At 36.4% G+C, this 26,639-nt stretch overlaps 1 protein-coding gene across 5 annotated transcripts in view; it reads left to right on the plus strand.

The window, feature by feature from the left end:
* Nucleotides 1-26,177, plus strand: part of CHD2 (chromodomain helicase DNA binding protein 2) — a 190,046-nt gene extending 163,869 nt beyond the window's left edge. For 4 of the 5 annotated variants that reach the window (XM_043983504.1, XM_043983505.1, XM_043983501.1 and 1 more), the window contains 5 exons: nucleotides 11,182-11,360; nucleotides 14,808-14,907; nucleotides 17,473-17,685; nucleotides 23,107-23,357; nucleotides 26,006-26,177. In XM_043983504.1, the coding sequence (XP_043839439.1) occupies nucleotides 11,182-11,360; nucleotides 14,808-14,907; nucleotides 17,473-17,553 (360 nt within the window). In that variant the 3' untranslated portion in view covers nucleotides 17,554-17,685; nucleotides 23,107-23,357; nucleotides 26,006-26,177. The remainder of the gene's footprint in view (nucleotides 1-11,181; nucleotides 11,361-14,807; nucleotides 14,908-17,472; nucleotides 17,686-23,106; nucleotides 23,358-26,005) is intronic. The other variant, XM_043983506.1, reaches the window with a different exon arrangement.
* The last annotated feature ends 462 nt before the right edge of the window (nucleotides 26,178-26,639 follow it).

A 26,639-nucleotide genomic window follows, 5' to 3' on the forward strand; every position in this document is an offset into this window, starting at 1 on the left:
TGTAGACTGGTACCTCACTACTTTTCAGTCTTTTCTCCCACGACTTTGAATTATAGAATCAAAAATTTTAGAGTTGGAAAACACGTAATGGACACCTAGTTTTATCCTGGGCACACCCTACCTTGATAGATAGTTATCTAGGCACTGCTTTGATATCCTCAATAATGTAGAATCCATTATCTCCCTTTTCTGGATGGCAGTATTTGTTAGGAAGTCTACTTTTACGTCATACCTTAATTTAGTCTTTGCAACTTTTGCTCCTGATTCTTCCCTAGGTCTACACAGAACAAATCTAAACCCTTTCCCATATGACCCTGCTTCATGTATTTGACAACAAATATAATTTCCCACCTCACATCCTCTCCCTCTCTTCCATTTTCTAAGCTGAACATCCCATGTTCTTTGAAACAATCCTAATATGGCATGGACTCAAGGGTGTCTGCAATTATATTTCTCTTTGTCTCTAGCATCATTGTCCTTTTCAAACTGTGGCATCCAAACATGACCAGAGCATCCCATATATGGAAAAAATATAGCAAAATTCTTTGTTGCTAAAAGTTCTGTTTCTCTTAATGACATCAGCTCTTTTGAGTACTGTGTCATAATCTTAATTCATATTGAGTTTATCCTCCACTAAAACCCCTATATCTTTTTTGGACAATTGTTGACTAACTATGCTGCATGCATCCTATGCTAGTTACGTTAATGTTTTGAACCCCAATATAAAATTTTATCCCTATTAAACTTCATTTGATCCTTCCATGTTTTAGCCTGTCAAAGTGTTTTTTGGGATCCTGACTCTGTCCATCATTTAGCATACTAGTTATTCCAATCCCAGCTTTATGTCATCTGTAAATTTGATATGCATGCTATCTATGTCTTTATCCAAGTTTCTGATAAAAATGTTGAGGAGCATATATCTCTAGAGCACTTCCCTCTTTTTTTTTTTTTTTTTGGGTGAGGCGATTGGGGTTAAGTGACTTGCCCAGGGTCACACAGCTAGTAAGTGTTAAGTGTCTGAGGCCGGATTTGAACTCAGGTCCTCCTGACTCCAGGGCCGGTGCTCTATCCACTGCGCCACCTCGCTGCCCCGCACTTCCCTCTTTTCAAGTAGAATTTCATCTTATTAGATACAACACAGTGCTCTAGTCGGTCAAGTTCCTTTTGGATCCTGACTTTGTAATCAACTGTGTTAGTTAACCCTCCCAGTTTTGTGTTATCTCTAAGTTTAAAGAGGATATGATGAATATCTTTATTATCTAAGTCATTGATAAGAATGTTAAACAGCACAGATCCAAGTAGAGATCCCTGGGATACTACACTAGAAACCTTCTGCCACATTGCTCTTGAGCCATTAACAACTATTCTTTGAGTCCAGTGATCCAGTGAGTTGTGAATCCATTCATTATTATCTAATCCATATTTCTCCATATTTTCCACAAAAAATTATGATACTTTATCATAAGCTTTTTTAATGTCTAAATAAGCTAATCCACAAGATTCTTGTCATTCATTAGTAAAATAATCCTATCAAAAAAGGATAGGAAGTTAACCTGGCATAACTTGTTCTTGATGAAGCTGTGCTGGCTCTTTGTAATTTGCTGCTTCCCTTTCTAGGTATTTGCCAATCATCTTTTAATGACCTATATTAGAATTTTCTTAGGAATCAAAGTAAAACTAACTGGTCTAGAGTCTACAGATATTGTTCTCTTCTTTTTTCCTTTCTTTCTTTTTTTTTTTTTTTAAGTAAGGCAATTGGGGTTAAGTGACTTGCCCAGGGTCACACAGCTAGTAAGTGTTAAGTGTCTGAGGCCGGATTTCAACTCAGGTACTCCTGACTCCAGGGCCGGTGCTCTATCCACTGTGCCACCTAGCTGCCCCTCTCTTTTTTGAAAATCAGGATATTTGCTTTTTTCCAATATTGTAGTACTTTCATTTTCCATGATCTTTTCAATATCATTAACAATGATTTCTAAATCACAGTTCAGTAATCACATCTGCCAGTTCTTTCAGGATAGGAGACTATAGTTAATTTGAATTAGGTGTCTTGAATTCTTTAAGGACAACTAGGTGCTTTCTTACTATCTTCTTATTATCATAGATATCAACTCACTTTTAGTAATTTTTGTTTTATCATTTCTAGTGTACAAGTCTTTCTCCTTTACAGAGAAAATGAAATAAAATAAAAATTCATTAGCTCTGCTTTCTCTCCGTTGTCAGTTATCCTTATCCAATCTGACCCAAGTGAAGGTCAGATCTCTTCTTTGATCCTCCTTTTTCTCCCAACATAGCTAAAAAACCCCTATGTATTTCTTTGTTAAAAATTTAAACTTAAAACACCAAAATAACCCCTATATTCACAACAGAACAAAAAAGGATTCTATATGAAAATGTAAGTCTATTTCATACCATTTTCTCCTTAAAAAATATTCATGTGTGTGTATGTGTGTGTGTTTTAAGTTCTACACATTACTTTCAAAACTGCTACATGTCTGGGGTTCTTTTTGTTTTCTTCTGGGCATTTTAAATAGTGTTTCAATGGCTATCTCTTGGCATCACTGTTGCTATCCTCCTCCTTCCCCAAATAAAAACTGAGAAAAAGAAAGAAAAAAACACTTTTGTGACAAATAGGCATAATCAAGCAAAACAAATCCATAAAGCAATTATGTCCAGTAATGTTTGTCTCTTTCTGTACCTTGTGTCATAACCTCTTTGTCAGGAGTTAGGTAGTTTGTTTCATCATAGTTCTATTGAAGACTTGATTGAGCTTTGTATTGATCTGAGTTCTTAAGTCTTTCAGAGTTTTTCTTTACAGTGTTGCTGTCCTTATACAAATTATTCTTTTAATTCTTTTTACTTTACTCAGTGTTTAACCCAGGATCCTATGCAATCATTTCTGGTCTATATTTCTCTTGAATTTCTAAGTCTTTCAAGATTCTTTATTCTGGATTTCTCTTGACTTTATTTCAGTCCTATTCTTGTCTTTTCATAAATACTTGAAAGTCCTCTATTCCCTTAAAGGTGCATTGTTTTCCCCCTTACAGGATTATACACAGCAGGTTGTTTTTCTCGGTTATATGTCCATAAGTTTTTCCTTTTTGAATATTATATTCAAAGATCTCCTTTTCTCTATCGTAGAAGCTCCCAACTCTTGTGTGATCCTGTCTATTCTTTTGGTTCTTGAACTGTTTCTGGGTGCTTGCATTATTTTTTCTTTGACCCAGAAAATCTGGATTTATACTGTGACATTCCTGGGACCTTTTCTTTTGTAGCTTCTTTCGCTTTTGTCATCTTTTTTCCCCTCAAGTTTTATTGATATGTTTTGTTTCTACATTACAAATATTTACATATCACTACCAGTCCTTGAGAAATCTCTTAGAACAAAGTAAAACAATTAAACAAAAACTAACAAAATAGTGACCTCATCTGAACGTGCTTGCAGTATCCACATCTAGGTACTCCTGACTTTTCTCTTTTTAATTGTTGTTTTTTTTTTAATTAATAGAAATCTGTTTTCTCTTCCTCTCTTTCCTTTCCCCACTGAAAAAGGAAAACAAATTCTTTGCAACAAATATTCATAGTCAAGCAAAACAAATTTTCTCATTGATTATATATATTCAAATTCAGAACAAAGACCATATGTGATTTCAAAAGATTGCTGATGAAATATAACATCCACATTATGACAGAGAAGTGATGCATTGAGGGTGCAGAATGAGACATATCATGTGTATATTTGTATGTGGGTATTGATCATAGTTATTAGTCTTTCAAAGTTTTTTGTTTTTATAATGTTGTTACTGTATAAATTATTATCTTCGTTTTGGTCATTTCATTCTTTATCAGTTGATTAAAATTATTATAGTTATTCTTATAGCATTAATACAGTATAAATTGTTCTGGTTCTGCTTACTTCACTCTTCATCAGTTATGTAAATTTTTCTGTATCTCTTTTGAAATCATTCTTCATTTTTTACCACATAATGCCATTCTATCACATTCATATAGCACAACTTATTTCTTTGTTCTTCAATTTGTGAACATCCCTTTAGTTTCTGTGGGGATTTTCTTGAGTGCCAGAAAAAGAACTGTTAAGTATATTTTGGTTTTATAAGACCTTTTCCTATTTCTTTGATTACCTTTTAGTACTGGCCTGACATTGGTATAGATGGGTTCAAGGGCATGCACGCTTCAGTAACTTTTTGTGTATAATTCCAAATTGTTTTCCAGGATGGTTGTACCCAACCATTTGGTTGGTACACAATCAAAGCTCTACCAACTATGCATCATTGTGTCTGTTTTTTTACATCCCTACAACATTTATCATTTTGCTTTTTTTTTTTTCCTTTGTCAGTCTGATGATAGCTTTGAGGTGGAATTTCAGAATTATTTTAAGTTGCATTTCTCTAATTAACGGCAGTTTGGGGCATTTTTTAATATGGTTATTGATATCGTGGGCTGCTTCTTTTGAGAACTCTTATTTATATCCTTAGATCACTTATCAATTGAGGAATGGCTCTTATTCTTATAAATTTGAATCTGTTCCTTATGTATCTTGGAAATGAGACCCTTATCAGAGAAACTTCTTACAAATTTTTATCTCATTTAGTTTTTTCCGTTTTAATCTTAGCTTTCTTATACTTGTGAAAAGACCTTTGAATTTTATTTAACAAAAATTATCCATTTTATTTTCTGTTATCCTCTCTATCCCTTGTTTGTTACAAACTTTTTTCATTGATCTTATAAGTAATTTTTTCCATACTTTTCTAATTTGTTTCTGCTGTGACCTTTTATATCTTGGTCACATATCCATTGAGGAACTTATTTTGCTGTAGGCGTGAAGTGTTGGTCTAATTTCTTCTGTACTACTGTCCAATTTTCCCAGAAGTTTTTGCCATATATTGAGACTTTATCATAGCAGTACTAGAAGCATTTACTTCTATATATTCTACAGCTACTGATGGATTTCTATTTTTTAACTAGTACTAAATTGTTTTGAGAATTATTGCTTTGTGGTGTAGTTTGAGATATGTAATTGCTAGGGCACTCTTCATTACTTCTTTTTTTACCTACATATCAATTTTGTTATTATCTTTTTCAGATTATATAAAGTAATCCTTTGATAGTTTTGTTATCATGGCATTGAAGAAGTAAATTAGTTTAGGTAGAATTGACCTTTTTACTAGATTGATTCATCCTATGAGCAATTAATTTTTCCAGTTATTTAGGTCTGTTTAAAATTTTTTAAACAATGGTTTATAGATTTATATAGTTTTTCTGTGTAGCTTAGTAAGTAGACTCCTTAGTATTTTATATATTTTGAAGTGATTTTATTGTTGGGGTTTGGGGGGGGCAATGAAGTTTAAGTGACTTGCCCAGGGTCACATATCTAGTAAATGTCAAGTGTCTAAGGCTGGATTTGAACTCAGGTCCTCCTGAATCTAGGACTGGTGCTTTATCCACTGCGCCACCTAGCTACCCCCTTGAAGTAATTTTAAACAGTATTTCTGCATCCATATTTTCTTGCTATGTTTTATTGATATTATTTAAAAAATAAAAATAGATTTTTGTGAATTTATTTTATACCCTTAAAATTTGTTGAAGTTACTGTTTCAGTTAATTTTTTAAAAATTTACTCTTTAGGGTTCTGTTTCTTCTTCTTGTCTTATTGCTATAGCTAGCACTTCAGTCCTATGCCAAATAGGAGTGGTGACAATGGGCATTTTTCTTTTACTCCTGATTTTATTGGAAAGGATTGTAGCATGTGTGCGTGTGTGTGTGTGTGAGAGAGAGAGAGAGAGAATAAACAAGATGTTTTACTTGAAGGAAAAGTACCTAGTATTAATTTCTTTATAGTAATATATCCCTACTAAAAGAACTACATACAAAAAGTTATAAAATTGTTCTTGGTTTTACAATAATAAAAGAAAAACACCCAAATTATCCAATCAAACAGGATATACTAGGATTTTTTGTGGTGTTTTTGTGTGGTTTTTTTTTGTTGTTGTTGTTAAAGAGTAAGAGCAGAAGAACTTACTAGAATATAAAAATAAAAGCTGAATGAGCAAGCTGCCATTAATGGAGAAAAGGGACATTTTCACAGAACTAGTTTGTTTTTTCCCTTCCTCATTTCCATTTGATGTTGATCAAAATGTACCATTGACCAAAATACATTATGCCTATGCACATTTACTAGTTACTTTTATGTATGATTAAGGAATGGTGAAAGAAAATTTAAAAAGAGAGAAAATGGTACTGCAGTAGTCAGGATTTAGATGAACCAAATCTCAGTTTTTAAATTGTGAATGTATTGTTTTCCTTGGGAGAACAGTTCTGGAGTAGAGTTGTAAGTTCTCTTTTTAGTAAACACCTCCATTTCCAGCTGTGCAGGTGGGTCTGTTTCATTGATTGGCTTCCCATCAAATCAGAATTGAATCTCTCTCACTGACAAACCCTATCGTACACAATAGGCTTTCCTTAATTTACCAAGTGGTGTGTGCCTCTTGATTTTAAATTGTACCACAGAACCATCTTGCCCTGCTACCTTCAAATTAATGTGGTCATTTTCAGTCTTGAATTCTTTCCTAGGCTTCTTGTTGTTTATGGTGACTCCCACAATCTCATTAGTCACCACTTCACAAAAGAGGCATTACGATGGTTTGCCTCAAGGAAATGGGACCAGCAGCATCAGAAGGAGGAGAACATTATTTAGATTATTTAGTGGTGGGATAGAGCTGAGCTCCACTGTTTTCATATACTCTTCCCTTTTGATTAACTTGCTCTCTGATTTGAATCTGGGCAATTTTAATTTATGACTTCTTAAAATATAGTATCCAAGTTTTTTGTTTGTTTGTTTTCAGGGATTCCAGTGATTACTAAATTATCTCTCCTTGACCTTTTTCCCAGTTTTTAATATCAGATATCATATTTTCTTCTATTTTTTTCAGTCCTTTAATTTTGTTCTGATATTTCATATTTTTTTGAGTCATTGATTTATGTTTGGCTATCGTAGTTTTCAGATAGTCTCCATTACTTGTAAGGTTTACCCCTCTTTTTTTTTTTTTGGTGGGACAATGAGGGTTCAGTGACTTGCCCAAGGTCACATAGCTAGTAAGTGTCAAGTGTTTGAGGCTGCATTTGAACTCAGGTCCTCCTGAATTCAGGGCCAGTGCTTTATGCCACCTAGCTGCCCCTCCACTTTTGGTTTTAAATTATTTTCCTTCTAATTCTTTCTTCGTGTTCATTTATATCATTTTCTGTCTTCATTTTCCCTCCTCTAAATATTCATGTAATCCTTTTGGAAAGTCCCTTTGAGTCTGTTTTTATAGTTGTTATTTGTTAATGTAGTTATTTGCTTCTTCTAGAGGATCTCTATCCAGTTTTATAATAATTGTTGTACTGTTGGGTGTTTTGTTCATTTCTCCAGGTTTAATTCCTAATTTGAGAATTTGTACCACCATCAGCTATTCCTGTCCTCCACCCTAGGCTTTTGGGTGGGGCGGTCATTTCTGTTTGGTCTTGCCTACAGTCACCTTGGTTCCTTTACTGACTTTACTGACTTTGCTCTCTTGAGCTAATGCCTCCTTCTTCTCACCCCAGTCTTTGAGATTAATAGTTGTAGACTTTCAGGGCTTTCTATAAAGACATAAGCCTTTGGACCTTAGAACTCTTGGACCTGGAGTATCTTTGTCTGGCTGCTATGACACCGTGCTGATTTCTGTCTGTTAGTCCCTTGCAGTGGCCGGGTCCCTATCCTTGGGATTTCTAATTACCCTGGGGCTTTCTAGGGAGAGCCTTCTCCTCTTATTTCCTCTAGACATTAGAGCCTTGCAGGCTACATGTGTCTCTGGCCAATCTCTGGTAGCACTCAGATGCACTGATGTTGGTTTTGGCTGATAGCCTCCTCTCATATTGCCGATAGGCTTCTGACTGACATCTTGTGCACTTCACAGTAGAAGATGTGATTTATTGTAATATCTCATTTGATTTCTTGATCATCATTCATTCTGGTGCAAACTTCATGGGTTTTCTGGAATAGATATGTGAAAACTAGCATGTGTCCTCTTCACGTAGTCATTTTGACCAGAAGTACTAACCTATTTACATCTACCAAATTAGATTCCTTAGATCATCAATATAGCAAGTGACACATCCAGAAGTTCATAGAACACATCTTTTTTTCCCCCTTCAGCTTATTGGGTAGATTCACTGTCTCTCTTTTTTTTTTTTTTAAATAAATATTTTTATTTAAAGTTTTGAGTTCCAAATCCTCCCTGAGGCAGTAAACTATCAGATATAGGTTATAACATATGCAGTTATTTAAAACATTACCATATTAGTCATTTTGTGTAAGAAATTTAAATAAAAGAAAAAAATGAAAGAAAGTAAAAAATAGCATGCTTCAATCTGTTCAGTCAATATCAGTTCTTTGGAAGTGGATAGTATGCTTCATCATTAGGCCTTTGGGATTGTCTTGCTGAGAATAGTTAAGTCATTCACAGTTCTTCATCAAAAATATTGCTGTCACCATGCATAATATTCTCCTGGTTCTTCTGACTTCAATATACATCAGTTCATAAAAGTCTTTCCAGATTTTTCTGAAATCATCCTGCTTGTCATTTCTAATAGCACAGTAATATTTCATTAGAATAATATACCACATCTTGTTTAGGCATCCCCCCAATTAATGAGCATCCTTTTGATTTCCAATTCTTAGCCACCACAAAAAGAGCTGCTATAAATATTTTTTGTACAAGTAGGTCTTTTTCTCTTTTTTGGGGATGTCTTTGGGATGTAAAGCTATCAGTGGTATTGCTGAATCAAAGGGTATGCATAGTTTTATAGCCTTTTGGGCATAGTTCTAAAGTGCTCTCCTGAATGGTTGGATCAGTTCACAGCTACACCAATGTGCATTAATGTCCCAATTTTCCCACATACCCTTCAACGTTCAACATTTTCCTTTTTTGTTATATATGCCACTCTGGCATGTGAGTTGGTACCTCAAAGTTGTTCTAATTTGCATCTCTCCAATTAATAACGACTTAGAGCATTTTTTCATGACTAAAGATAGCTTTTGATTTCTTTGTCTGAAAACTGCCTGTTTATATCCTTTGACCATTTATCAAATGGGGAATGACTTGTGATTTCATAAATTTGACTCAGTTCTCTATATATTTGAAAAATGAGGCCTTTATCAGAGATACTTGTTGCAAAAATTCTTTGCCAGTTTTCTACTTTCCTTATAATTTTGGTTGCATTTGTTTTGTTTGTGCAAAAGCTTTTTAATTTTATATAATCAAAATTACCTATTTTGCATTTTGTATCTCTTAATCTTTTTTGGTTCTGAACTCTTCCCCTGTCTGTAAATCTGACAGCTAAAAGACATAATCTTAAGAAGCCTGTAGTTAAATCCATGGCCACCAATGCTTATATATAACTGTACAAAATTTAGGCAAAAATTTTTCTGTTGTTTGATCCTCCTTTTCCTCCCAACATAACTACCTCTTACCCTGCTTTTTTATATTTTCAACAGATCAGATATTTATTAACCCAGAAAGCAGATGAGGTATTCATTTGCTCAATAAATATTTGTTTGAATGGTATTGATCCTAGGTTTTTAACTCTAAATTCATATGGACTCAATTTAGGTAAAAACAGCATTTCAGGGTATTTACCCTGAAAATTCTCCTTTTTAGCTATATTGGTAGGAAAATGAGGATCAAAGAAGAAGTGTAATAATCTTTGGAATACAACTTGGTAGATATACCGGGGTAGTTTTGTTTGTTGTGGTGGTGGTGGTGGTGGTGGTGGTGGGGTGTGTGTGTGTGTGTGTGTGTGTGTGTGTGTAAGAGAGAGAGAGAGAGAGAGAGAGAGAGAGAGAGAGAGAGGCAATTGAGGTTAAGTGACTTGCCCCAGGGTCACACAGCTAGTAAGTTTCAAGTGTCTGAGGCTAGATTTGAACTCAGGTCCTCCTGACTCCAGGGCCAGTGCTCTATCCACTGCGCCACCTAGCTGCCCTTCCTGGGCAGTTTTTCTTCACCTCATCTATTTAGTTCAAGGCTTTTTTTGGGGGGGGGGGGGCGGCAACTGGGGTTAAGTGACTTGCTCAGGGTCACCCAGCTAGTAAGTGCCAAGTGTCTGAGGCTGGATTTGAACTCAGGCCTTCCTGACTTCAGGACTCCATCCACTGCACCACCTAGCTGCCTCCTAAAGGTTTTTTGATAAAAAGTACTTTTCTGGTGTCTGGAAATTTTAATTGGCTGTACACTCAACTCTGACTAGGACCCTGTCGTTCCTATATTTTAAATTGTGGTACAGAAATCAAAATTCCATTCTTAGTCAACACTTCATTCCACCATTTCACATCCCTCCGCTTAATATAATACTCCATGCTCTCTATCCTCCCTATCTATAATTGTGTAGTACTAACCATACATTCTGAGGTGTGTTAGAGGAAAGGAAAAGAATGAGTGCCAGCCATTGTACTAAGTTGGCATTTTACACATATCACCGTTTCCTAACTCTGAAATGTCCCCCATTTCAGCCTATTGAAATCATCTCAGCCATCCTTCAAAACTTAGATCGGATGCTTCCCCCTCTATTTTCCTTATTCCCAAGCCCCCAGTTAAAATGATCTTTCTTTCTTTGGACTTCACTTAGCACTTAACATTTCTCTTATGCACCATAATGATCAGTTCTATTTTGTATTACAATTTTTCATATATATGTTGTAGCTTTCACTATATTGTAAGCCCCCTCAGAACAAGGTCTCCTTTATTATCTCTTTATTTTCCTTAGTGCCTAGCATAGTGCTCTGTCCATATATGCTTATGAAATGTTTCCAAATTGAATCTATATGACTTGAGGGAGTTCAGTAGTTATTTCTAATAGTGTTCAATCAAATATTTATTTAGCAAATCAAATGCCTCAACTGTTTCTTAGCTATAAAAGTATCTGACTGAATGAAAATTCACAACTCTTCTGTATTTTCTGACTTTTTTTTTATATTTCTTCTTTGGTTGCCCCAGAGAACAGTACTATTAGGGTATATGTTTTTTTTTTTTGTGTCTTGCTCTAAAACTCTAGGCCCTTTTCAGTTGGGAACATTGTACATAAAAAGCAAGGGAGTAGAAGATTTCTGTGTAAAAGTAAAGTAATCTCTACTCTGTTGCTCTACCCCAGTGCAAAGAGAGGATGAGGCCAGTGAAAAAGGCTTTGAAGCAGCTGGATAAACCAGACAAGGGACTCACTGTGCAGGAACAGCTAGAGCACACCCGAAACTGCCTCCTGAAGATTGGAGACCGCATATCAGAGTGCCTTAAAGCCTACTCTGATCAGGAGCACATCAAACTGTGGAGGAGGTAACTGAACTTTGCATTTAATTTGGCTGTTTTGACTTGGCCAAAGTGATTTTTTTAATAGGAAAAATGTGAATTTATTTCCCCAACTATTCACAGGAAGTGTCATTGAAGGTATAGCTGCCTTCAGAACCCAAGTTGTACCACTAATCTATGGGAGCCAGTCCTTTGAGTGGAAAGGAAACTCTTTCTGAGCAGAACCAATGGTATCAGTAATATTGACTTCAATTGTTTCTTCTAGAAATAAAGATCCAGATTCATAGAAAAGAGTCTTTAGGGCTGAAAGAGACCTTAGACTAGTTCAATCTCATCCAAATCAAATACATTATTATTCAGTTCTAGGATGGGAATTGACATTAGTACTCTGCTATCATGTTATATCAATTCTATTATTGCTATTTTTTTTAGAAAAATTATTATTCAGAAGAATAGCTTCAGATGAAATGATCAACCCAAAGTGTATAAGATTGTAAGCTTCATGAAGATAAGGACTGTATCTTGTTTATTTTTGTCTCTCCCTATACCAAGAACTATACATAGAAAGAGGGCAGAACGAACAAACAAAATAAATATTTGTTGAGTTAGAGTGTAGACTTTGGTGTTCTGAGAGATGTATTGGTAATAGTTTGGGAACATTTTATTAGGCTTTCCAAAGGAGACAAAATTGTTGCTTTTTATGTTTATTTTTTAATAACTTATTTTGAAAAGATGTCTTTATAAATTCCATATTTAAATAGAACTATCATGTATAATATGTCCACTTGTTTTTGAACTTCTTTTGGAAGGGAAATGTAAATAGGGTTTTAGGATCTATCTTAATGCCTACCAGATGTCATTCCTGATACCCACTTGAGAGCAGATTTATTTCCCTTCTAACACCATTATCATATGGTCTCTATGAATTAATCTGTCATGTTTTTAGAAATCTGATTTTATACTAGTTTAAAAGAGACTGAAAATCCAGATAGTTCCTTAGACAGATGTTAGCAGGTTTCCTAATAAATGTTAAAAAAAACCCTGGTGGATACATTAGTTAATTAGTATTTATTAAATACCTGTAGTGCGGTAGAGAGTTGGGATGTTGTAATAGAGAGTGTTGGTCTTGAAATCAGAAAAAGAGTTGGATAAAAATTACCTCTGATACTTATTGTTTGACCATGGGCAAATCACTTAACCTCTCTGAGATTGTTTTTCCCATATGGAGATAATAAAGTTCTTGCCGAACAGCATTGTTATGAGGATCTTATGAGAAAATGGATGTACAGCATATTACAAATGTTATAAACCTTGTGTTAACGTCAGTCTTTGTCATTACTATTATTAATTAGAAGCCCAGGATAGAAATATGGGGAATACTGAAGAAATAGACAGTATAGTATAGTCCCTGCCCTCAAGAAGCTTACAGTGTTGCTGAGGATAAATAGAGTAGTGTTTATAAAACAATTAGAGAATGATAAATGAGAGTACATAGTTAAGTACCAACTGGTGTGGGATAGACTTTAAATGAAGTGGGTATTCAAAGAAGGGAGAACTCACTGGGAATCTGAATAATCAGGAAGGGCTTCATGAGAGTAGGTAGGATTTCATTTGGACTTTGAAGGATGTGTTAAATTTCTTTATGTAGAAAGGAGAAGGCATTCCAAACAGGAAGCAACAGTGAGACAGATCAGAGCAAAGGGATTTTTCTAGATGTGGGTGAAGAATAAAGTTGAATAGGTAGGCTAGAGCCATATTATGGCAGAAGAATTTAATTTGGTAAAAATTTATCAAGTATCTCTTATCTGCAGGACCTTGCCAGGTGCTGGAATTACAAAGAGAAAACCAAAATAGTCACTGCCCTCAGGGAGCTTATATTCTATTGTGGGATGCAACTTGTACAAAGAAGAGTTTGTTCAAAGTAGTTTCAATAGGAAGAGAACACTAATAGATGGAGTGGGAGGTTAGGAAAGTCTTCCTGGAGGAGGTAACACTTGATCTGTGCTTTGAAAGAAGGTAAGGATTCTATGATACAGAGGTGAGGAGAGAGTGCATTCCAGGCACAGAAGACCATTTGTGCAAAGAGATAGAGGTAGAAGATGGAATGTCATTTAACAAGGAACAGCTAGGACAATTTGACTGGAATAGAGAAGGTGCAAAGTGGAAGTAAGGAAAAATAAGACTGAAAAGGTACCTGGGAGGCAAATTATGGAAGGCTTTAAGTGGTAGACTGATTATTTCATATTTTGTCCTAGAAGCAATAGGAAGCCATAGGAAGAATTTGAGTATGAGAGAAACATGATCAGATTTATATTTTAAGACCATCAGTTTAGCATCTGGGTGGAGAATAGTTTGGAGCGAGTAGAAATTGGAAACAAGGAGGAGACCAATTAGGTGGCTAATAGAACAATCCAAATGAGAAACAGAACTGTGTGAGTTAAGGGGACACAGATGCAAGAAAAATGTTGTGGTATAAGAATTAGCAACTGATGGGAAATAGGAATTGAGAGAGGGAAGATTGGTTTTCAGATCTGGTGAATGGAAGTTCTGCAGAGAAGGAGATTAGAGAAGGGTGGATTTAAGGAGAAATATAATGAATTCTGGACTTGTTCAGAATGCCTATGGGACATCCACAGGTCCTTGAAAGCCAGATAGAAAAGCTTAAGCTTCATGTAATTAGAAGTGGCAGGGGGAGAGGAGTGAAGAAGATGAGTATCAGGGAGGTTTCTTCCTCCAGGCTACCCTTCATACTCCTGCCAGACTGTTCTTATCAAAAAAATTCTTTCATCATATAACGCCTGCTGTTGCATTAATCCTGGCATGAATTTATAGCAGGTTCTGGACTGTCATGATTGCAAGTGGTCTTTGAGATTTTCGTTTTGCAAAAGAAGAGACGATATCAAAGTGTGATGTTTTGGTGCCTTAGGAAGTAGAAGAAAGAATAGTCAGAAATGGCTATGTTTTCTAGCAGGAGTAATTGGGATAATAGTTCTGCCTTTGACTGATACAGGAATTTAGGGTATGAAGGGGAGGCAGAAAGGAAAGGTATTTTAGACCTTAGTTCTGCAGGGAGAAAGAACCTGATTTTTAGGTATTCTTGTGAAGATATAAAAGCTTTCTATATAAACCTTCAAGGCACTTGGCAGATATTTGCCATACTATTTCTGGGAGCAGGTAGGGTTAAAAGGCCCCCCCCCCTTTTTTTTCCCCCAGAAAGGGAAACTGAAACAGAGAATATTGTGATTTGCTCAAGGTAGGAATAAACACCAGGTCTCTTGACCTTCAGTCCAACTCTGGTTAAAATTACTTATACAAAACCCTGAAAGAACATTTTTATAACCGTGTATACCAGTAGATCACACCACTCAAAAACTCAGTAGTATATACTCTCTATATGGTGGGGTAGTGGGGGAAGGGTGGGGAGAAGAGAAAAGGCTGGTACTTATTTCTGTAATTCTCTTACTATTCTTTTAGGAACCTGTGGATTTTTGTATCCAAGTTCACAGAATTTGATGCTCGGAAACTACACAAATTATACAAAATGGCTCATAAGAAAAGATCCCAGGAGGAGGAGGTAAGATCCTAATTTAGTCCTAATCTTAGGAAAGGAAAATAAAAACCTTTTCAAGATTCCTTTATTTTTTTTTTCCCTGGGAAGATTATATTGTGTTTTACAATAATATACTGCCCATATCTTTTATCCTACATAGGGAATTTGCAAAATAAATATTATTAGCAGTAGTACAAGGCATGAATCCAGTTGTTGTTTAATTGTTTTAGTCATGTCCAACTCTTTGTGAGTCCATTTGGGGTTTTCTTGGCAAAGATACTGGAGTGGTTTGCCATTTCCTTCTCCAGCTCATTTTATAGATGAGGAAACTGAGGCAATCAGGGTTAAGTGATTTGTCCAGGGTCACATGGCTAGTAAGTGTATGAGTCTGGATTTGAACTTAGGTCTTCCTGACTCCAGGTTCAGTGCTCTATCCACTGTGCCACCTAACTGCCCCATTAATGTAATGCATGGTATCAAATGCATAAAAACCTTAAACCCTTTAGTCATTTATCCTGAAATAATAAAGCAGCTTTCTCTTCTTACATACATGTGGAGTTTGTGTGTGTGTGTGTGTGTATGTGCACACACAGTGCCTAGTATAAAATATGCTTAACTAATTCTTGTTGATTTCACTTTTCTAATAAACAAGAGATCTTGGACATTCACTTTGGTCACATTTATTACCTGATGGTCAGAGTGTAAGAAGGATAAAGCCTAAATATGTGGCTAAGAGAATATTTTCTATTATTCTCTGGGCCATACTCAGTTCCCTTCTATTTGTGCATAGAGTACCTATTACTCCATTATTTAGAAGACAGTATAAGTAGGGGTACAAAGAAGATTCCTGTGTTTTCCCTTTCTGGCAATAAAGAGCATTAAAACTGAATTGAAGTAATTGCTTCAGCAAAAGGTATGTTCTTTAGAGAAACATGCCTATTTGTGGATGGTAAGGTCTTCTGCTGGATAAAGCTCAGGGGGGCAAAGCCCACTTGGTCAAGTCAACTTAAAGAAAGCTTTTTTTTTTTAATATATGGTACTACTTTTTTATTTTATTTTTTTTATTTTTGGGTGAGGCAGTTGGGGTTAAGTGACTTGCCCAAGGTCACACAGCTAGTTAAGTGTCAAGTGTCTGAGGCTGGATTTGAACTCAGGTCCTCCTGAATCCAGGGCCAGTGCTCTATCCACTGTGCCACCTAGCTGCCCCAAGATTGTTTTGGAACCCTGTGGTTTTTGTTGTTGTTGTTTTTTGGGGGGGGGCATTGGGGTTAAGTACTGGCCTAGGGTCACACAGCTAGTAAGTGTTAAGTGTCTGAGGCCAGATTTGAACTCAGTCCTCCGACTCCAGGGCTGTGCTCTATCCACTGAGCCACCAGCTGCCCCCAACTTAAAGGAAGCACCAACTAACTATTCAGCACTTAGCTAGGAATTTATATACCTTTTCTAACCACAAAGCAATTTATAGTTTGCTATATGGAGTATTGAAAAACAGAATAACATAAGTATTACATTTTGTAGTAGGAATAAATATTATAGGAATTTTTTAAAAAAGAAAAACTCATAGTAAACTAGAGTTGTCAAGGAAAACTTCTTGGAAGAAATAGGCTTTGGGTTGTGTTACAGGATTAACAGATTTAGAGCTAGAAGTGATCTAAGAGATCCAACCACTTAGAGTACAGCCACTTCCTCCCATAGCTGAGGAAAAGAAGGATGGGAAGAAGTTAAAGGAATTGCCCACAGTCACAAGAAGAAGGTAAGTAGCAGAGCTAGGATTCAAACCCAGGTTTCCCGACTACAAATTCATTGCTCTTTCCAAAAAATAGCCATTCAAAACTAACTGCAATGTTAACTTTGAAAAAAGTTATTTTAGTAATACAGACATCAAAAGTGGTGAAATAAGCAGAATAAGAAAATAATGAATTTATTACAATAGGTACTCATGAATTTTAAAGTTCACTTTGCTTAATTTACTGTGATCACTCTGAAAGTTGGAGAGAAGCAGGTCAATTAGTTCCTGTTTGGTACAATGTGGGGGGAAGTCTCTTTATTCAGCTCATCTTGATAGGGATAATAGTCCTTAGGATTTTAAATGGTTCTTTTTTTTTTTTTTTTTTGGTGAGGCAATTGGGGTTAAGTGACTTGCCCAGGGTCACACAGCTAGTAAGTGGTAAGTGTCTGAGGTCGGATTTGAACTCAGGTCCTCCTGAATCCAGGGCCGGTGCTCTATCCACTGCGCCATCTAGGCTGCCCCGATTTTAAAGGTTCTTAATGGTTTTTCTCTAACTTCTATAAATTATCTGACCATTCCTAAATGTAGGAATTAATAGACTTTTTCATCTGGTATTATATCAGATATGAACCACTGGAGGTATCCTTGCAGTAATGGATCAGAATTGTGATGGCAGATGTATTAGTATCAGAGTAGGAAAATGAGGTTTATGGGGTTTATACATGCTTTGTTGAACCACAGTGTATAAATTACTTATGGCAGGGTATAATAATAAGTGGGAAAAATTCAACCAGACCAGTAGAATTAAGTCAAAGATCTGTCTTAATTCTTGAAGGTTTTTCTATTTTATTCCCTTTCAGGAGCAAAAAAGAAAGATGACATGTCTGGCAGTAAAAAACCATTTCGTCCAGAACCTTCAGGCTCTAGCCGGGATTCTTTGATGTCTCAGTCTCACACACCTCACAACCTTCACTCTCAGAAGCTTCATTTGCCTCCTTCCCATGGACCACAGATGCATGGGCACCAGCGAGATAACTATGGTCACCCCAACAAGAGACATTTCAGCAATGCAGGTAGGTATTTCTTTCTTTTTCTTTTTCTTAGTAGCACTTAATTTTTTTTCCAATTACATATAAAAATAGTTTTTCAACATTCATTTCCGTAAATTTTAGTTGGAAATTTTTCTTCCTCCCTCCCTTCCCTATCCCCTCCTAAAGACAGCAAGCAATCCGGTATGAGCTATACACACGCACAGTCATGTTAAAACACATTTCCACATTTGTCATGTTGTGAAAGAAGGATCAGAACAAAAGGAAAAACCACACAAAAGAAAAAAACAGAAACAAAAAAAAACAACAAAAAAAATGAAAGTAGTATGCCATTGATCTGCATTCAGGACTTCATAGTCTTTTCTGGATGTGGAGAGCATTTTCCATCATCAGTCTATTGGAATTGTCTTGGATCATCGTATTGCTGAGAAGAACTAAGTCTATCACAGTTGATCATCACAATGTTGCTATTACTGTATACAATGTTCTCCTGCTTCTGCTCACTTCACTCAGCATCAGTTCATGTAAATCTTTCCAGGTTTTTCTGAATCTGCTTGCTCATTATTTCTTATGGCACAATACTATTCCATTACATTCATGAACCACAACTTGTTCAGCCATTCCCCAGTTGATGGGTATCCCTTCAATTTCCAATTCTTTGCCACTAAATATTTTTGTACATGTGGGTCTTTTTACCTTTTTTATGATCTCTTTGGGATATAGACCTAGTATTGGTATAATGCTGGTAGGTTTTTCGATGAGGTTTTTAGAACAGATGCAAATTAAGAATTATTTCCATTTTATGATGTCAGTAACTGAATCTTGCTATAAATGCTTCTTGAGTGCTTTTTAGAAGTCAGAAAATCACTCGCTTATAAACTTTTTTTTTGGTGAGGCAATTGGGGTTAAGTGACTTGCCCAGGGTCACACAGCTAGTAATTGTCAAGTGTCTGAGGCCAAATTTGAACTCAGGTCCTCCTGACTCAAGGGCCAGTGCTCTGTCCACTGCGCCACCTAGCTCAGCACCCCCCTTATAAACTTTTCACAGGAATTTGTTCCATAATAACTCTAGATATTACATTGTTTTTCCTGATATTCAGCTGGTATCATGTTCTTCATTAAAATTGTAGTTTTTGGAGCATCTGAAGGATTTATTTGCTTAGCAAGCAGCTTACTAATTTACTAAGGAAATGGGACTATTCCATTTCGTTTCCCACAAACTTGGTACTCATCACCCTTTTCCTCTAGTAGTTTCTTTTTTTTAATAATCAGTAGCTTCCCTTTGTCTTTCCTTGGTGATGAGCTCAAGAAGAAAGCAAACATTGCTTGATTCATTATGATGCTTAAAGATACTTATACTAATAATAATAATTCTAATAATAATAATACTTTATGTAGTACTCTAAAGTTTGCAAACACTTTAACATTTATCTCATTTTATCCTCACCACAACTCTGGGAAGTAGTTACTACCACTAACCCCATTTATAATTGAGGAAATGGAGGCAGATGGACGTTAAGGGCCTCATCAAGGGTCACACAGCTTACTAGCTTACTAGCTTACTAGCTTACTAGTGTCCTAAGGCAAGATTTGAACTCCGCTTTTCCTGACTCCATGTCTAGTACTTTATTCATTGAACTGCCTAGTAGCTGCTTAGTAATTTACTGAAGAATTTCTAACATGCTATAGATACTAAGCCATTAATATTCCTGTTCATTGCCTTCTTCTCCAGCATGGTTTTGAACTGTCTTTAGCAATTGCTCTGTGTGGGTGGGTGGGTGTTTTCTTAAATTGTATGGTCAGTTAGAAAATAGCTTTTCATTTTTAGGTCCCTTGACTGTTTTTTTTCTTCACCAAATCAGTGAATTGAAGTATAGTCCTCCTTGTTGACTGTTAGCATTTGTGCAAAGTTATATTCATGGTTTTAATTTCTCCCATATTTTTCTGTTACATAGATTTTTTTGAAGTCATCATCTGGTGTTTCTATCAGAAAAAACATTAGATTACCTAGCAAAATGAAAAGTCAATTTTCCTTTTGTTTGTGATTTTTATTTCTATCCATATATCCTTCTATCCAGGGCTCATTTGATCCCTGGGAATACAATTTGTATCAACAGACATTTATTTTGTATGAGTTGCATGGTACTATGCTAGGTGTAGGGGGTTATAAATACAAAAACCAAATAGTTCCTACCACCAAGGAGCTTCATGGGGGAATAGATGTATTCAAATGAGTCAACACAAAGCCTTATAAAAATGTAAAGTAATTTAAAATAAATTCAGAGCTAATAACTGAGATCAGGAAAAGTCTCATGTAGGAGTTAGTACCTAAGCTGTGCTTTGAAGAAAGCTAAGTGATAGGGAAGTTGAGAGGAAGGTACATTATAGATGTAGGGTGGGAGTTGGGAGGGACTTGTAAAAAAGTAGAAGGTGGTAGGAAGGAATTCAAGAAAAAAGTAGCAGTCCAATTTGATTAGAACCAAGTGCCATCAGATTATGGAGGGCATTGTTTTGTTTTAGTTTTTTTTCCACAAAAAAGAGAATTGTATGAAATCATGACTCTGCTTGCTTTTAAATATATATGCACATTTTCATGTGCCCTTACATGTAACACATATGGACATACACATATGTATCATATATAGGAATTTTTTTCTATTGTTAATTTTTTAAAATGTCCCATCACCTTCCCCTCCCCTATTACATTTTTTGCATTGCTATTGCTACTTTTTCTATCCTATCTCCCTTTACTCCCATTCCCCTCAGTTAAAAACTGAGTAGGGAAAATCTCTTGTAACAAATAGTCATTAGACAAAACAAACTCACATAATGACCATATCCAAAAATATTCATCTCTTTCCACATGCTGAATTATTCCATTACCTCTTTGTCAGGAGATGAATAACATAGCTCACCATAAGTTCTCTGGATACATGGTTAGTGATTGCATTTATCAGAGTTCTTAAGTCTTTCAAAAATGTCAGTGCTTGGATCAAAGTTCTTTTCTCTCTTTAATTTCCCTTATATGATCTGGAAGTTCATTTTGCTTACAGCTATTCCCTTCTCAGTATTATCTGCTCTCTTAACCCCCTTACTTCTATTCTCAGTAGTTTTCCTGCTGAGTTTAATTTGTTTCTGCATCAAGAGGAGGGTGTGTGTGTGTGTGTGTGTGTGTGTGTGTGTGTGTGTGTGCGCCCGTGTACATGTACACAAAAGAAACCTTCCTTTGTTTTAGATAAAAGTGATGTTCATTTGAGTTCTCTTTTCCCACTTCTCCCTGGCCCTGCTTCCATGTTTGTATTCTCTCTCACCCACTCCTGTCAGTTATGAGCATTAGCCAGCTCTACTGCTTTCTGACATATTACTATATTAGTGTGTTCCTTTTAAAACCCTTAGAACCAGTCCATCCCCAGTCCTCTATTTTACTTTTTTGACTTATGGGATCTTTAAAGGCCAAGGTGGGAATTTTGTAATTTATCCTGAGATAATAGGGAACCATTGAAGGTTTTTGAGTATGGGTAGTGACAGGGTCACATCTGTGTTTTAGGAATATTAATTCTGCAGCTGGGTTGTAAATGAATTGGAGTGGGGATCATTTGGAGATAAGGGGACCAATCAGGAAGCTATTATAATAGTCCAGGTATTGAGAACCTGAATGAGGATTTGGGCTTTGTGTGTTAAGAAGTATTTATCATCTGCTATGTGCCAGGTACTGTGTTAAGTGGTAGGAATATAGAAAGTGGCAAAAGCTCCTGCCCTCAAGGGGCTTACAATTTAAAGAGGGAGACCACAAACAAATAAATATGTACAAGCAAGATATATACATAATAAATAGGAAATGATTACCTGGGGGAAGTCACTTACTTAACTGAGTACTGCTGTGTGTACTAGAAGAGTTATGGAAAAACTCATCTTCAGTTACCCCAGTTAGAGAAGTTAGTTAAATACAATACAAAATATTTTATTTCTATTTAAAGCAGAGGGCAAATAATTATTAGGTTTTTGGGTATCAGATAATCTTGTGGGTATCAGCAAAATAAATTTTTGAAATATATATTGAGAATATTGACTTTAAATGTTCTAGAAGCAAAGGGGAAAGGTAAATAAGCATTTATATAGTGGTAACTATGTGCCTGGCACTGTTTTAGGTACTTTACAAATAATAATCTCATTTGATCCTCTCAACAACCTTGTGAGGTAAGAGCTGTTATTATCTGTATTTTATAGTTAAGGAAAGTGAGGCAAAGGGACAGTAAGTAACTTGTCCAAGGTCACACAGCTGGTAAGTGTTTGAGGATGGATATGAACTGAGGTCTACTGACTCCAGGTCCAGGGCTCCATCCACTGTGCCACCTAGTCTGCATGACATAGTCATATATACAGCTTTCCCAGATTATTTCTTAGTGAAATGGGATTTTTTTTTATACTTGTCAATTTAAGAAAAAAATTCTTGTATTCATCTGATGTAAAATGATTTTATTTAAAACAATGGACTGCATCACTAAAGCCATATTTCTCAATTTACTCTGACTTTTAACCAGAAACCCTACATTTGGCAGAGTGGAAGATAGGTTATTTAGCACCTAAGGATTAATATAAAAAGCACTCCTCTGAATTAAAGTAAAATTTCTACAAATCAGCTTGTAATTATTAAACATGAAAGGGAGATGTGTTTGTGCATAAACACAGAACTAATTCTTGAAAAAATTTATTATAACCACAGTAAAAATGTTTAAGCATCACAGAACTGATGGGGTGGGGAAGAACTACTTAACTCCCATATGAAGTCAATAATAAGAAAAAGGCTAATATGAGTTAGATTTCTAAAATCTTGCAGATTTATTTTAGTTACTATCATTAAGTCCAGAGGCATAAAAGAAGTCTTTGTTCATTAAATTCTCAATTATAGTAGCAAAAGTCACAAAAACAAATGAACAGCACTAACTGAATAAACATCATGATTCCTTTGAATCAGTACATAAAGTGAAATGATATTTCACAGCTCTTCCTATAATCTCAAGGTAGGTAGAAAAATTAAACAGTAAGCACCTCCTAAGGTTAGAGAGAGAGGGCTAAGTTCAAGATTGTTTTTAAAACTCTGGGGAAGGGGCAGCTAGGTGGCACAGTGGATAGAGCACGGGCCCTGGAGTCAGGAGTACCTGAGTTCACATCCGGCCTCAGATACTTACTTTCCTGTGTGATCCTGGGCAAGTCACTTAACCCCAATTGCCTCACTTAAAAACAAACAAAAAAACCCCCCAAAACTCTGGGGAAAAGGAATTTAAGACAGACACAGCTGCTCTGTAAATAATGAATAGTGAATTTTAAGGAGAGTAGATTTGATATTATTCACTTGAGATGGGCCAGAATTTTGGCTTGGACAAAAATGAAGGCAAACCAGTCATTGCTTGCCATTGTCACCAGATTGGCATTTTTTTCTTATAGACCGAGGAGACTGGCAAAGAGAGAGAAAGTTCAATTACGGCGGCAACAGCAACCAGCTCTGGGGTGGAGATCGGCATCACCAGTATGAACAGCACTGGTATAAGGATCACCACTATGGGGACCGGGCGCTCTCATGGTGAGCCTCATCGTTTCTGAGGAATTACGTCCAAACAACCTGTCCACGCAAGAGACCATATGACCCATATAGCAGTGACCGAGGACCATCGAGGACACAGAGATTATTATGACAGGTATTGAGGGAATCTGATTTATGGCTAATGAAGGCAAAAAACTGGGGGAAGTTATTTTTTATACTTAAAATTCATTGTGTTTGAAGTGAGTATGACAAAATGATTTTTATCAAGTACATTTACCAAGTAGTGAGTTTATTAAATAATGTAAAAAGTACTCTTGTTTAAGGTCCAGGAATCTGAGCTAGAAAGTAATAATCAGAAACCTACCATTATGGTTAGCATGCACTTGGGATGTAGAAATCGTGTAAACCCTAGTCTCTGTGCTCAAGAGAAAATAAGATCATAAGAAAAAGGTAAGGAACAGAAGCATATTACAAATGCCAGGTAAGTGGCACTGGGAGATAGTAGATGACTAGATACAGTGGTCATCAAAGGCTGGGTGTATTAGGTAGGATGTTTCATAAACAGCTTGTAAGGAAGGATGAGATGTACAAAATTAGGGGTATAGGGTATAGCTGGTGAATTCTAGGGCTTGGAAGATTCTGAGTAGCACTTTTTTTGTTGTTGTTTAAGGTTTCTTAAATGCCATTTGTTTTCTGTTTCTGTTTTTTGTTTTTTGTGAGGCAGTTGGGGTTAAGTGACTTGCCCAGGATCATACAGCTAGTAAGTGTCAAGTGTCTTAGGCTGGATTTGAACTCAGGTCCTCCTAACTCCAGGGCTGGTGCTCTATTCACTGCACCACCTAGCTGCCCCCAAATGCCATTTGTTTTTATGTCATAGTCATTTCCAGGTAGTATGCTCCATCCTTCCCCCTTCCCTCATAACAACAACAACAACAACAACAAAGATTTAAGCACACCCTTGAGCAAAGTCTAACATTCTACCTCTATAGTCCCTTACTTGCCCTCGCAAAAGGCAGTTGGTAAATTGCTTCATCTCTTCTGCAGAGGGAAGATGTGTCATTATAATTTACCCATTGCTCAGTTTTATTTGGCAGCTAGGCGGTTTTGTAGGGACAGAGCACTGGACTTGAATCAGGGAGACTCTTCTTTGTGAGTTCAGTCTGGCCTCAAACACTGTTTGCCTCAGTTTCCTTATCTGAAAATGAGCTAGAGAAAGAAATGGCAAACCACTCCAGTGTCTTTGCCAAGAAAACCCCAAATGGGGTTACAAAGAGTCAGACACACCTGAAAAACGACTAAACAAGAACAGTTTTCATTTCATTGTTCTTTTCAACATAGTTCTAGTCCCAGTGTATATTGTTTTCCTGGTTCTGTTTACTTTCCTTTATATTAATTCATATTAATTTCATCACATTTCTCCCAAATTCCTTATACCTATTGATTCTTACAGAATTACAATATCCCATTCTCTGCACATTCCATATTCCAATTTTTTTTAGCCATTCCTTAATTAATGGGCACTCACTTTTTTCCCTCTAGTTATTTGCTGTTACAAAAAGAGCAACTATGAATATTTTGATATATATAAGTTCTTTTTTTCTTTTCCTTATCTTTGATCTTCTCAAGGGTATATATCTAATAATGGGATCTATTGGATCAAAAGGTTTTAAAATTTTGTAATTAAAGAAATAATTCCCAATTGTTTCCTAGACTTGTTAGACTAATCCAAACCCCCCAGCAGCATACTGGTTTAGGTCACTCTGTTTTAACTTGTCCCAGCTTTATGATAACAGCCCTTACCACAAAGTCATGAAAAGCAGGATCATAGGCTACTAAAGTGCAGAACAGTTTCTGTTCCTTAGGGGGAAAAGCAAAATAACCCATAAGTTCAAATTTTACTTAAATTTTTACAAATATGTAATTACCAATTCTTTTTGTTTCTATCCCCATTGTACAGTGGTCCATAGCACAAGTTTGGCTACCTGAAAAGCAGAAGACATTTGATCAATAGTGGAAAGTTGACAGTGACATTTGGCACACTATTCTCTAGCCTCTGTGTCTCAGGGTTCTTAAACTATATATAAAGAATTGGACTAGGTGATTTCTGGGCACATTCTGGCTCTGATAGTCTGTGGTTCTGTAGGAAAAATCACACCTCAAAGTTTGGTTGAGGAAAGGCATAGAATCATAAAGTATTAGAGCTGGAAAGACCTTAGGTATACTTAATCCTACTCCTTCATTTCATAGGTGGGGAAATTGTAGGCCATAGAAGTTAATTGACTTGTTCAAGGTCACCCACATCGTTGGAGATAACGTTAATACAGGGAGCTCTCAGATGTTCCTTAGAATCTTAAAGCCTACTGTAATAGGACACCAAGTGAGTCACCCAGGACCACATGGCTATGATTTCTATCAAAAGCAGAACTCCAACGCAGGTCTTCCAGCTCTAAGGCAACTCTCTCTGCCACCTTCTCTCCAGCTGCCTTCTGCCAGAATGAAATCAGACTGGTTTGATTTCACAGGACTCATTTGTGGATCTTTATACATCTGAATTTATGAGTGGACTAGTGGCGAGGAAACTGGTCCCTATTCTGCCACTTTGTTTTAAACCATCAGAAGCTGTATTCAAACAATAGGTTTTACACATTCTGAAAGGTGCCCTTTGTGCTCACTCATAAAGTGCCATAGAATTGTTCTAGAATGTGATACTGAGTATAGAGGAGGGAGGGGATAGGAGAAGGAATGGTTAAACTTGACTATTTTTTCCTCTTGGTTCTAAAATTGTTGTGTCTCAATTTTCAGACATCATCATGACTCAATAGCGACGAAGATCTGATGAGTTTCAGGCCTCAAAATTACCACCAGCAAGATTTCCGGAGAATGTCTGATCATCGGCCTCCTATGGGCTACCATGGCCAAGGACCTTCAGACCATTACCGATCTTTCCACACAGACAAATCGGGAGACTACAACAGCCACTACACCTCCAACCCTGTAGTCACAGACCCTCGATCACCACCATCTCAGAAATCTCCCCATGATTCAAAATCACCCCTGGATCACAGGTCTCCCCTGGATAGGTCATTAGAACAAAAAAACAACCCAGATTATAACTGGAATGTTCGCAAAACATAAATCAAAGGTCAAAAAGGAGAACAAGAGGTGAGCAAGCATCTGATGATTTTTGGTCTGATCCAAAAGATAACCAGTATCAAAACGAGTAACTGGAGGACTCTGAACATGCTGCTGCTACCACCCTCACTGGCTGAAGGAGGACTTTCAGGGAGTGGGGGAGACTTCTCCTAGGGGTTAGTTCTGGTGGAGATTCGATTTTGGTTACCACCTTTACACTCCTGCCATAGTTTCAGTTTCATTTCTACCCTCCCTTGCTGCCAGAAGGAAAGAGGTGTCATTTTGTCTGTGGGCTTTTGTGGGG

This window comes from Dromiciops gliroides, chromosome 2 (genome assembly GCF_019393635.1).
Source record: "Dromiciops gliroides isolate mDroGli1 chromosome 2, mDroGli1.pri, whole genome shotgun sequence".
NCBI classification, from domain to species: domain Eukaryota; kingdom Metazoa; phylum Chordata; class Mammalia; order Microbiotheria; family Microbiotheriidae; genus Dromiciops; species Dromiciops gliroides.